The sequence below is a fragment of the Polyergus mexicanus genome, unplaced genomic scaffold (genome assembly GCF_030449975.1).
Source record: "Polyergus mexicanus isolate NDT 795.1 unplaced genomic scaffold, iyPolMexi1.0 SCAF_6, whole genome shotgun sequence".
Classification (NCBI taxonomy): Eukaryota; Metazoa; Arthropoda; class Insecta; order Hymenoptera; family Formicidae; genus Polyergus; species Polyergus mexicanus.
In genome coordinates, this window is record NW_027223326.1 from 2,643,253 (window position 1) to 2,656,397 (window position 13,145).

At 36.6% G+C, this 13,145-nt stretch overlaps 1 protein-coding gene across 3 annotated transcripts in view; it reads left to right on the forward strand.

Annotated features, from left to right (window-relative positions):
- Positions 1 to 13,145, forward strand: part of Stol (voltage-dependent calcium channel subunit stolid) — a 141,290-nt gene that overhangs the window by 72,807 nt on the left and 55,338 nt on the right. For 2 of the 3 annotated variants that reach the window (XM_070298082.1, XM_070298084.1), the window contains exons 6-13: positions 1,302 to 1,904; positions 5,249 to 5,385; positions 5,627 to 5,707; positions 10,767 to 10,847; positions 11,860 to 11,934; positions 12,238 to 12,252; positions 12,400 to 12,507; positions 12,591 to 12,662. In XM_070298082.1, the coding sequence (XP_070154183.1) occupies positions 1,302 to 1,904; positions 5,249 to 5,385; positions 5,627 to 5,707; positions 10,767 to 10,847; positions 11,860 to 11,934; positions 12,238 to 12,252; positions 12,400 to 12,507; positions 12,591 to 12,662 (1,172 nt within the window). The remainder of the gene's footprint in view (positions 1 to 1,301; positions 1,905 to 5,248; positions 5,386 to 5,626; positions 5,708 to 10,766; positions 10,848 to 11,859; positions 11,935 to 12,237; positions 12,253 to 12,399; positions 12,508 to 12,590; positions 12,663 to 13,145) is intronic. The other variant, XM_070298083.1, reaches the window with a different exon arrangement.

Below are 13,145 nucleotides of genomic sequence, written 5' to 3' on the forward strand. Positions count from 1 at the left end.
CCTTCTGGCATTGATGATGACATTGTGCATGGCTTAGTGGAAAGAAACCCAAGGATTACAACTGAGGATATTGCTGAGAGGCTGAACATCGACAATTCAACCGCTTTTCGTCATTTAAAAAAGCTTGGATACATTTCCAAGCTTCATACGTGGGTGCCGCATCTCCTGACTGAAAGGAATAAGCTAAACCGCATGACTGTGGCTCTTTCTCTTCTCGAGCGTAACAAAAAAGAGCCTTTTTTAGATCGAATGGTAACAGGCGATGAAAAGTGGATTCTCTACAAAAACGTACAGCGAAAGAGGACATGGAAAACAGCAGCTGAAGGAGCAGAACCCGTAGCAAAGGCTGGCTTGCATCCGATGAAGGTGTTGCTGTGTGTTTGGTGGGATCGCAAGGGAATTATTTATTTTGAGCTGCTCTGACGCGGCGAAACAATCACGGCGGACAAGTACTGTGAGCAACTAACTAGACTAACTAGGCTGCAGCTATTCGAGAAAAACGTCCGATTTTGGCCAATCGAAAAGGCGTCATCTTCCACCACAACAATGCTAGGCCAAACGTCGCTCAACAGACGCTGCGAAAACTGCAGGAGTTGCAATGGGAAATTCTGCAGCACCCGCAATATTCTCCAGTTATTGCGCCTTCAGATTTTTATCTGTTCCGGTCTTTGCAGAATAGTTTAAATGGCAAGAATCTCAATTCCGAGGAAGCTGTCGAAAACCACCTTACAAACTGTTTTCAAGAAAAACCAAGTTTTTTCTTCAAAAATGGAATCGACAAGCTTATAGATCGTTGGAAAACCATTGTAGAAAAGAATGGAGACTATATAATTGATTAATAAAAGTGTTATCTCTAAAATATAATCTATTGAAGTTTATATTTAAATCGGGCACGAACTTATGCAATCACCCAATATATACGCACGCATACATATATACACGCGCATGCACTCGTATGCAGCCACACATATATACTCATTTATTAAATGAAATCCGACCACGCGCAATTTTACATTCTACATGATATATTTTGGATAAATCGAATATTGGTGATACATTACTTTTAAGACCAATATCTTTATGAGGTTTTAACATAAAAAAATTGTAATGACATTATTATGAAAAAGTTTGAATACTAACTAGAATTTGCAATAAAATTGAAGATATTTCAATTTTGTTTAAGCTAAGTTTTAATGCAATCTATACATATGAGTGTACAGTCGTAAATACACAAATTTTTTCTGATAAATCATTTTTTTGGGGAAAAATTGCGCGAAAATAATAAGTCCTATATATTACAGCGATATCGTGGCCGCCGATGGAGGCTACATCCGGAAGGTTCAAATCCTCGCACCATCGGGCTGTTCGTGACGTGTACAACTTTAAGATGTTGAATTGGTTTATTGGGGCAGCGAATAGCCCGAGAGATCTAGCAATATTGATCGATAGTGCGACTTATGTATCTGATAAGAATCGGCAATTGACGATAGCCATGACGAGAGTCATTCTAGACACTCTAGGACCGAACGATTACGTGAATGTATATCGTTATGGTGAGAACGCCGAAGAAATCGTACAATGTTTCAAGGACAGCTTGGTGCAAGCATCACCAGAAAATATTCACGAAATGAAAATAGCATTATCTTTTGTGAACCATGAGGATCCTGCAACCAACATCTCAGCCGCGCTAAGTACCGCCTTCGAGATCTTGCACAAATATAATCGAACCGGCCAAGGAAGTCAGTGCAATCAGGCTATTATGTTGATTACTTGCGACACTAGCGGCCCGCCCATGGAAGTGATAAAACGTTACAATTGGCCGCACATGCCTGTTCGCATCTTTACTTACCTCATTGGCGGTGATAAAAGCTCCGAGCTCCGAAACACAGCTTGTACCAATAAGGGTAACGCTATTCATTGATAGCTTAAATACATTAACTATGACTATAACAACTATGTATAGCTATAAAGAGATGAAAAAATTTGTGGTTTAATTGTGAAAATCTCTAATTTAATTGTGAAAATGTTTTGCTATTTAAAACATATTTAAAACATATTTAAAAAAGTTAAAAGCATGGGTGGGGGGAGGGGGAAAGGAATTAGAAAAAGGATATATACGGAGTGTCTCACAACCTCCGTACAATACTTTATTAGTATATTCTAGAGATAAAATAGAGTTAAAAGTTCTAATATAAAAATTTTAAGGCTGCAATAGTTTTTAAGTTATAAGTGATCAAAGTTTGCCAATGATATCGAGTAGAGCTCGCGCACTCAGATCTATAATATTGTTTTTTATGTATATGAATATCATGTATGGCGGTCAGCTGATATTAACGAACTATAAATGTTGTACGTAAAATTTTTAATTTTTTCTTAAATAACAATTTAAATGATTGATTAATTATTATATTTGGTAATTATTTAGTATAAGGGAGCCACCTCCAATGACCTTGACATATGTTATCAAGGATATGACTCTGAGTAACTTTTTTTATAACTTAATCGGCGGTCTCTTATAATTTCTGAGATATTTAAAGTTAAAGTTTGGTTCGAAACGAAAATTTGGTTTAGGTTATACTAATTCACCAAATTTGGTAATTATTTATTACATTAAAAACTTGGTTTGGATTAGGTTATATTTTTGGGAAATGGAGCCCCCCCGTAGGGGTGGGCGGCGGAACCCATTGTGCCTACGCATATATTTTACAATGCGAAGTGAAGTCCACCCTACAATTGTTGTGTGAATGGGAAAGTAAATGTGTATACATGGACGCAGTGGGTTTCGTCCATAGACTATAATATATAAGCTGCGCGTCTCTACCTCTCCCGTATTCAGAACGCATCAAAAAATAGAAAAGGACAGTTGCTGTACGATCACCGATCTGTCTGTCTGACTAGGAAAAGAAAAAATTGAAGGGATGGAAAAGATGAAGGTAGAATGGTGATACAAAGCATGCTATTTCTGTCTAATATTTGACGATCCCCACTCTTTAATACTTAGTCTAGATATACTATGTCTATAGTTCCGCTCCCCCCCCCCCCCTACGGAGGGAGTCCACTTCCGGAAGATATAAACTAACCTAAACCTATTTCTAATTTAAAACTAAAATTTATGCTTCTGCTTATGTTTTTATTAATGCTTCATAACTTTTGTTTGTAGAACAATTTTTTAATAAATAATGAGCGCCAACCAGAATCTTTTGTATGTTACTCAGACTGATAATCTTGACAATATATGTCAAGCTCAAGGTCATCGAAGTTATCTCTCCTATATTGCATATAACGAATATACCAATTACTTCCTTTATCACTGACACAAAGTGACAAATGTCTCAAACTTTTTTTATTTATAACTTTTAATAAACAATGACCGCCGATTAAGTTATAAGGAAAAGTTACTCAGAGTCATGTCCTTGACAACATATGTCAAGATCAAGATCATTGGAGATAGCTCCCTTATACTAAATAATTATCTTATATTTGAATAGAAATATAAACTTAATGTTATTACACGTTTAAGAAACGAAGTTTATTTTTGTTTTGATTGCGTGGAAAAGTTTTGTGGAAATTTATTTATTTTATCTGTCAGCGATAACAAATAACAGATCAGTACGTGTGTAAATATAGTTACGAGCCTGAGAGAGTAAATTCTATGCAATATTATTGGCAAACTTTGATCACTTATAACTCAAAAACTATTGTAGCCTCGATATTTTTGTATTAAATTTTTTTACTTTATTTTGCCTCTAGAATATGCTATTAAAATATTGTACGGAAGGTGTAAGACATTCTGTATATATATGTATATATATATAGGAGGGAGGGAGGAGGGAGGGAAATAGGGACGGGTGGAAGAGGAGAGGGAGTGGAAGAGAGAGGAAGGGGGAAAGAGAGAGGGAGAGAGGGGGGGGGACAGGAAGCGGAATTATGAAAATTAATGTATGTGTGTGCAATTTCTCTCTTTCTCTCACACACACGCATACACACACGCGCGCGCGCGCGCGCACACACACACACACATACGCACACCCACACGCACACCCACACGCACATACATACACACATACTGATGCTCAAAAAAGTGCATTACCTAAGAATTTCACATTTCTTATCATTTTTTGCGATGGTACAGTATGTTACATTAATGACTAGCATCACAAATTACAGTAGCAATATAAACAAATATATTTATTAATAATTAATGCAAAACTAACTAATATTTGACAGGTGTCAAAATATTCCAAAATAAGTATTTGCAACCTTTATACAACAGTTTTACAAATATAACAATTATAGCTGAAATGTTATTAGAAGCCCTTAAATTACATTACTTTATCATTCCGACTCTAAAAAAAACATATTATTGACATTGTTGCCTCTTTTCCCCGCGATTTTGATTGGTTATCTCGACACTGCGCTGTGCATTACTTCATAGCAATAATAGGCTGTCATGGTTTAGCCGCACATTCAACAATTCAAATATTAAGTATGTATGTATAATTTTAATTAATTTTATTTTGAAAAAACGGATAACTAGAGTTAATATCTAAATAATTTTATAATATAAATAAAAAACAAAATGAAATTTTCACCAGGTGCAAGCTAATATTTAATTGAACCGTCTCGGGCCTAATAACAGCAGCACCCCATCGAGGCATTGACAAGATCAGTTTCTGAAAATAATTAGCTGATAGTTTGTGATTTCAAACACGAATTATCGTTTTTTGAAATTCATGAATTATCAGTTAATTATTTTCAGAAATTGATCTTGTCGATGCCTCGACGATGTGCTGCTGTTATTAGGCAGTTCAACTAAATATTAGTTTGCACCTGGTAAATTTTTCATTTAGTTTTTTATTTAAAATGATAAACTCAAGCAACTTGAAGGCTTCTGATAACATTTCAGCCATAATTGTCATATTTATAAAACTGTTGTCTAAAGATTGCAAATGCTCATTTCGAATATTTTAAAAACATCTGTCAAATATTAGTTAGTTTTGCATTAATTATTAATAAATATTTTTTGTTTATATTTCCACTGTATTTTGTGACGCTAGTCATTAGTGTAACTTACTATACCATCGCGAAAAATGTTGAGAAATGTGAAATTCCTAGATGATGTATTTTCTTTGAACACCAGTGTATATAGGAATTAAGAAATAAAATAATATCTTATTAATGTCTGTGTAAAAGTTGCCTAAAGATTTGTAAATTTTTTATATTTACAATAATAAAAAATCTCTTATAGGTTTTTATGCAAGAATAACAAATATAGATGAAATTCATGATAAAGTCTTCGAATACGTAAAGGTTCTAGCACGGCCTATGGTTCTCTATCAGCATGATCATCCTCTTCATTGGAGTCCTGCTTATATAGGTGGAAAAGTAAGCAATTTAATTCATTATTAATAGGATGACAAAATTATTATATGTAATTATCATATTAATTAATTAATTAATAATAATTAACTGTATTATATTAATAATTAATTAATATTAATTAATAAATATATTATTATTATAATTTAATTAATTTTGGAAAATATCTTTGTAAATATTGGTGTCTTCTTGATATAATGTACGTGATAATCTGTGACATTCTATAATAATAATGTTTGATCTTCAGAGTAGTATGTATGGCAGAGAAAATCGCGGTCAACTAATGACCTCTGTGACAGCTCCAATTTTAGATCGCCGAAATTATACGGTAATTATCTAAAAATAATAGTTTGTTTTAATCTTGCGCGAGCGTTGCTTTAATGCTTTATGCTAAAATAATATTTATTTATTTATTCATAATTCTTGCCTTGCGGCTTAGAATGGCTTTCGGTTTACATTTTATTGTTACATTATAGCCTAGTCAATAGGGTAATTATGCATATTAAGACCCCACCCCTGCAGGATAGTGATGTCGACATATGTTGTCAAGGTCATGACCTTGATCAACATTCCGAAGGTTTTAGCTGGGGGTTGTTGTTTATTCAAAAGTTGTTAACAAATAAAGTTTGAGAAGTATACCACGTAATTTTCGAACAACATGTATAAAAGAATAGTAAGTTTGACTTTGACATAATGAAACTCGTGTTGTAAAGTAAATATATGCGTGGACGCAGTCGGTTCCGCCCTTCCTCTGATGGGCTCCACTTCCGAAAGATATAACCTAACCCAAACCAAATTTTAGTTTTAAATTAGGAATAGGTTTGGGTTAGGTTATATCTTCCGGAAGTGGAGCCCTCCTGTAGGGGGGAGGGGAACCCCGTGTCCACGCATACACTTTACAACACGACTTTCGTTATGTCAAGATCACTATTCTTTTATACATGTTTGAAAATTACGTGGTATACTTCTCAAAATTTATTTGTTAATAACTTTTGAATAAATAACGACCGCCAGCTAAAACCTTTGGAATGTTGATTAGGGTCATGACCTTGATAACATATGTCAACATCACTATCCTGCGGGAGTGGGGTCTTAATATGCATAATTACCCTAAATAATTTTCTAAATGTTCGATCTTGGCGCTTTGCCGCTCGCGCTGCCAAATTGTAAAAATGGGCCGAAAAAAACGATTTTTGCAATATCTCTTTTTCGATTAGTCCTACAAAAATAGTTGTTATCAATATTATAGAGGAAGAAATTTTCTACAACTTTTGTCTAAAACTTTCTTTTTGTACGTTGGATAGTTTTTGACCTACAACAGCATAAAGCGGACAATATTCCGTGAATTTTTGAAAATGCTTGTTTTTACCTGAATTTTTAAAAATTATCAATTAATAATTGCATGTCGAAATTATTAACTATCGATTATACATAAATTAATTTGTAACGTTCCGCTTTCGCGAGACGGACTAGGACAGCTCGGTCGGGATCTTGGGCTCGAGAAAGGGGTATCGAGATACGAACGCACAGTTATGTAGTTGTAACGAAGAGATTTATTGTACTAGAGCGTGTTTGTGAGGTACAATGAGTGGGTGAGTGTACGAGCTATTAATGTGCGCGCTCGTATGCATAAGATATGTATGAGATCGCCGAAATATAAACGATACGCAGGGGCGTGTGTATACGTGGAATGTGAGCGTGTAGGTCCGTATACAATAAGTGGGTGCGTGGATGGCGCGTGGTTAATTCGAGTGCGGGCGGTACTGCATACAATGCAGCGCGGTTAAACTCCGGCCATTTTCGGGACTCGAATCGATTATATATCGCACGTCGCGGATTCAAGAGGTGCCGCTAGCTATCGGGCCGCGGATCGTACGGGCAGTAATTTCGGTAACCCCGGTGAGCGGTCCCTTGTCGCGTAGGGATGGTGGTATCGATTCTTGCGCGTCGATCGGTGTCACGGTAGAGATGCGGGTCGTCCCTCGGCGTGGGACTTAGCGCTCCGTACCGATGGCGAGTCCAGTGTATCGATGGCAGTCGTTCGTGAGTTTCGTAATGCGCGCTGATTTTATTCGCGACGGTTTAGCGGAATCGCAATGTGGATGTGCTCGGACTCAGGAGTGTGGCGGTTGACGGGTACATCCTTTCGTGGCGGAGAAGTCCCCTCCACATGAATGTTACCGGTTCACGCAGGTGGTCGGAAATCTGGGAGGTGCAGAGAACGCTCGGCGGGGTCGAGTACGCCCGAACCAGTTTGCCTCTAATGATTATTTGACAGGACTGCTCGTGCGTAAACTCTCGGCGGAGGCTGGGTATGCCCAACCCCGTTTTTTCTCTCGTAAGAGCTTTCTGAGGATTTCAAGATATTCTCCAGGCGTCTTACTGACTCTGGCGGAGTCATCGGAAGATCTGGTCCCGATAGACGAAAAGGCGCTCTATTTATACGGTTTTTCCGGGCGCGCGTTTGCGTAATTCGCCTATTGTTCTAACGGTATTTTCGTCATAGAACCGGCGCGCGCGACTCGGGTGTTTTCGGTATCGGTCGGTCGATACCCGAGCGTGTCACCGGCTCTTGACGATTACGCGCGCTTAACGGCGGTTAAATGTTTACGCGTTTTGTCTATTGTTTAAAAATGGGCGCTCAGCGCCTCCGCATTTTGCCCGACCGGTGTTCGTCGGGCGGCAGACTTCCGGCGGATCGGCGGCCGCATAATCAAGGAAGGTAACGCTGTGCATCGTTACAAATTATTAACCAACTCATTTCCACACCACCATGAGATTTTTTTCTTTTTTTTTTATGTGGTATCTCCAGTAGGCCTAATCCAAACTCGCAAAATATTTTGAAATTATTGGAAACATGGCTTCGTATTGATAGTCCAAGTTGGTCGACATCTATTTCTTCTGTACTCGTAGAAGGAGTCTCACAGTTGTTGCTTGATTCGACTTTTTCATTGCTCATTAAAGGGCAATGTCTCATCAATTTCTGTTTTTATTTTTTCTTCTTCTTCGTCTTCGAAAACGTCCAAAATCTGTAGTACGTTTTCGCAAGTTTGCCTATTGTAATAACCGCAGATAATGGAGCATTTGAGGCCTGTTTTTCTGCAACCGCAAATTACACCGTATTTTGTCTTGCATTTACGAAATGAATTGGAGCAAAGCTTAAGGAGCAGCTTAAGGATCTTTAATTTTTTTAACTGGAATAAGTCCAGTCCTCTTCCTTTGCCAGTTCTATTCCTGTGCATTTTTCGGGATGTCATACTGTTCGGGAGTCGAACTCGACGAAATCGCCCGAATCTTGAGAGAGACGCTCAGAGATGAGCGAGAAGCGATGTGTAACGCGAATCCGTGAATCCGCTGGAGGATAAGGTGTTGATAGACAAGATTCGAATGCAGAATTATTTGATTTTGCTTTATTTAGAATGATAGGAGCGAGCGACGGCACGTATTCCGCGATTCCGACGGAAATCTTGATTGTCCTGTTACTTACTGCCCTTTAGCGCGGTTCAAAAATCTTAATTAAGAGCTAGAAACTCTCGCGATAACGGAAATTTTGACCGCGAACGCTGGATGGAATTTAGCGCGAGGCAGAGAACATTTGCGATGCGGATAACGAGCGTCGACTCTCGGACTCCAAACAATTAACTTTCACAATGTCTTAGCACGAAAATAGAAAATCCTAAAGCGTGAGGTTTTCCCGAATTGACCGCCATGAGAATATGTGCGCGATCGGATGCGAGACAATTCGGAATTGAGACGAGTAAGCCACTGTAACTCCGACACGAGCGAGAATAGAGACAGAAAGTTGATCGAGCTCGATGAACGTCGACCGGCTCAAAACGTCGTTACAGGCAGACTAAATCGACAGACCGCGGAAACTCGCATTCTGCCTATGGGAATAACAGGGTTTTTTCGATGTCGAACCTTCGAGATCCAGCTGTTTGTCACAGTTTTTCATTTCGAATATTACGCGATCATGCGCTGATCGGCTGATCGACGGTGTTTACCCTCGTTCGTGTTTTGATTTCGGTTCTTATCATTCAGATTTGTCGGTTGAATTTACAGTTTAAATTTATCGGTTAACTTCAACGTTTCGATTTTGAACACATACCAAGTTTGAACTTGGTGATATGTTCTAAATGAATGCTGACGTGCAACTTCTCGTGTAGAGAACAATGAAGCAAGATGAAATTTATTTTTCGTTATAGATTTCACAAAATGCTGGTAGCGAAGTGAATTCCTTCGGTTTATTTTTCACTCTCGTATAATGCGATCAGAATCCTTTCTCCGGCAATATAACAATTCCGGCATAATAATTTCAGGGTCTATGTCATATCATTTGGATATTCGCACAGTATTATTTAAGTGCAGATTCTTCTCAAGGATAGTGAAAAACTTGTTTTTTTCCGATATTAAATATAACAAATATTGTATCGCAACCACTGAATGCATGGAAGAATAGTAGGTTATCTGTTGTTGCTTCTTCATACTGAAAACTTTGAGAAGAGTATAATTTTTCCGCAATTTTTCCTTTACATGGTTTTCAAAAATAAATATTCGGATGTTAATTTTATCAATAAAACCAGAAGATTTATGCCTTCACCAACGACAATAACAGAATTCAGGGTAACCTGAGGACATGTTGATGGCTGCGTTGATGATCAATGTGTCAACGTCTTCTATAGCCTGTTTTACTGAAAAATTTGATTGACATAAATTTAATTTAATTTAATTTAAATTTATTTGAGGCATAACAATCGGAGGGATTCTTTGATTGTTAAAAATAACTCCGACTACATGACCTAAATGCCAAGAAGTCTTTTCAAATTTAAAGTCTTTACATACGAAACAATCGGGTACGATTAGTGTGTAGAGGCATTTAGAACAACGTTTTTGAAATTTACGAGATCTTCTAGGAGTGTGGCAACGAGTGTAGAATAGTAAATATGCAATTATTAATTGATAATTTCTAAAAATTCAAGTAAAAATAAGCATTTTCAAAAATTCGCTGAGTATTGTCCGCTTTATGCCGCTATAAGTCAATAACTATCCAACCTACCAAATAAAGTTTCACACAAAAGTTATAGAAAATTTTTTCCTCTGTAATATTGATAATAGCTAATTTTGTCGTAAGACCAACCGAAAGAAATATTGCAAAAAAATCATTTTTTTTACCCATTTTTCCAATGGTAACGTCGCAAGCGACTAGCCGCCAAAATCGTAAACTCAGGAAATTATTTAGAACCTAAAACTACACAACCCTTTCAAATATCAAAACTCTCTTTAATGTAATCAAATCGCCTGTTTTTGTCTCTATTGACTGGGCTATTACGCTATTAGTAGTATGTAAACATGAAGAACTTCATATTGTATGTATTATTGTTTTTAAGGTAAAAACAGCCAATTTGTTGGGTATTGTTGGTACTGACGTACCTATTGAGGAGATTCAAAAGCTCGTACCGCCTTACAAGGTACAGACTAATGCTTTTTTTATCAGTCATTCAATCCTAGTTACATTAGTAGCTGAGCCAGATTTGATTTTTTCTTTATAAAATTATAATTTCTTATATTTTCTTCAACTGGAAGTCTGGCAGATAAGAACCAAAGCGCGGATATCGGTGCGCGAACTTATTATCGTTAAATTTTATTAATTAATATGCATTAAAAATGTACGTTTCGGACCGTTTTTTGGTCCATCTTCAGAATGGAAAATTCATGCTTATCCACACCTGCGCCTTGGTTCTTATCTGCCAGTTTTCCACTTGATTTTTATCTGTTTTTATTCTGGTTTTTACTCCGAACCTATTGCTATTATTATTATATTTTCTTATTCACAATATAGATAATGTAGCCGCGCCTTCGATTTACACGTCCACATTAACAGAATTTATTTGTTTCGCCGATCGGAGAGATAGGACGTAATTGATTTGTCCGGGTTTAGTTTGTTGAACAGTATTTATTCCTTTCGACACCAACTCCCGGACCGTCTTAGGTAATCGCACGCGACAGCAAGATATGAGCGGACACGCGAATTATCGTTTAATTATAACTTTATGAGCGTTAGGCGTTCGGTGTGCTCCCGGTGAAGGCTTGCGACGAAGTCTTAACGAAAAGCCTTCTCGGCGATCCACGTACAATAGTCCTGGTTGATACGGGTACTACAAAAAAGGAGGAATTTCGATCGTTCGATTCCGAGAGCCAATCGGCTATCGACAACGAGGTGTTTGTCAGAATCGAACGATACGAAGAAACCGCAAACACGGAATGAAAACAAGGCTTCGCACGTAACGTCTCGCTTTAGAACGTTCGAGAAACGAAATTAATAATATAGTTTATAAAACGCTTACTTTCTTGAACAGATAAGATAAAGAAAATTTGTTTAATAAAAATTAGCTAGAGAAGATTAGTATAATCAATTTTATTTATACAAGTTATTTTTTTTGTTCATTATTAATATCTAAATATACGCTGTTTTAATTACAGTTAGGAGTTAATGGATATTCGTTTATTGTTGACAATAATGGCAGAGTTCTGTATCATCCTGATTTGCGGCCTCTCGTAAGTAATAATATTATTATAATAAAAAATAATCTTTCAAAATTACTTTGAAAATATAATTTTATAATTAATTTTGTAATAAATAGTAGAGTTAACTTTTGTAATAAATAGTAGAGTTAACTTTTTTTCACATCTTAGCATGCATACATTACACATATGGCGCATAAATTTTTCAAGCAATCCCCGATTTCAACAATAAAAGCTTATATTTATACAGAATAAATTCTTATTCATTTTTTGTGTGTTTCCTGCAGAAACATAGCATCATGATATATTATAATCATATTAATGTTTTATGCACAGCCTGGAAATACAGAAGTAAGTATGAGAGAATCAGAAATGTACACAATAATATATATATACAAAATTATTATATATCTTGCAACTAACGGATTATATTTTATTCGAATATCTGAGAATTTTGAGGATTTTGATATATGTATATATATATATATTTTTTTTTAGTATGATGAAACGCTAAAGCCTACGTATATAAGTGTGGATTTGTCGGAAGTTGAACTCGCAGAATATGATGGCCCTTCAACCCCTCCAAACAATTCTCTCCTGCTCGATGTAAGTCCGATTTCTTTATATGTATTCTGATTATTTTATTACTATTATAATATGCAAAAATAAATGATATTATTTTTTTTTAGTTGAGGCGTGACATGATCGATCAAAAAGAGGGAGAAACGGACTTTACAATCAAAATTCATTATGACAATATGGTAAGACACAAAAGATTGATAATTATTACAGAAAGGTTACACTTCATCGATCAGTTCGATTTTTTACGTATATTATAGAGCAGAGTTCTGAATCATGTTCACTTTGAATCACATTGCGAATTCTTTTTGTTAGCGCAATGCAGTTAATCTGCTTGGGATAACTGGAATTATAAGACGAGAGTTTAGGCAATCTGATACATGTTTACAATAGAACGTCTTTATTCGGACTGACTTATGGTACATAGGAGCGAGGTATAAGACTCGTGAGAGAGAATTCATGTGCGGTTGCGCTCGAGATAGACACTCTTACCTGAGGTGATCCTTAATATGTACGCGCAAAAACTCAAACCTCAACACTCCAACCGTTTGAGTGCGTATATGCCCTAACTAACCTTAGACTATCACACAAAGCGTTAAATTGGTTCTTTGGTAGACCTTTGATGAATATATCTGCTCGCTGCAGATCGGTTGGAACGTATTGTA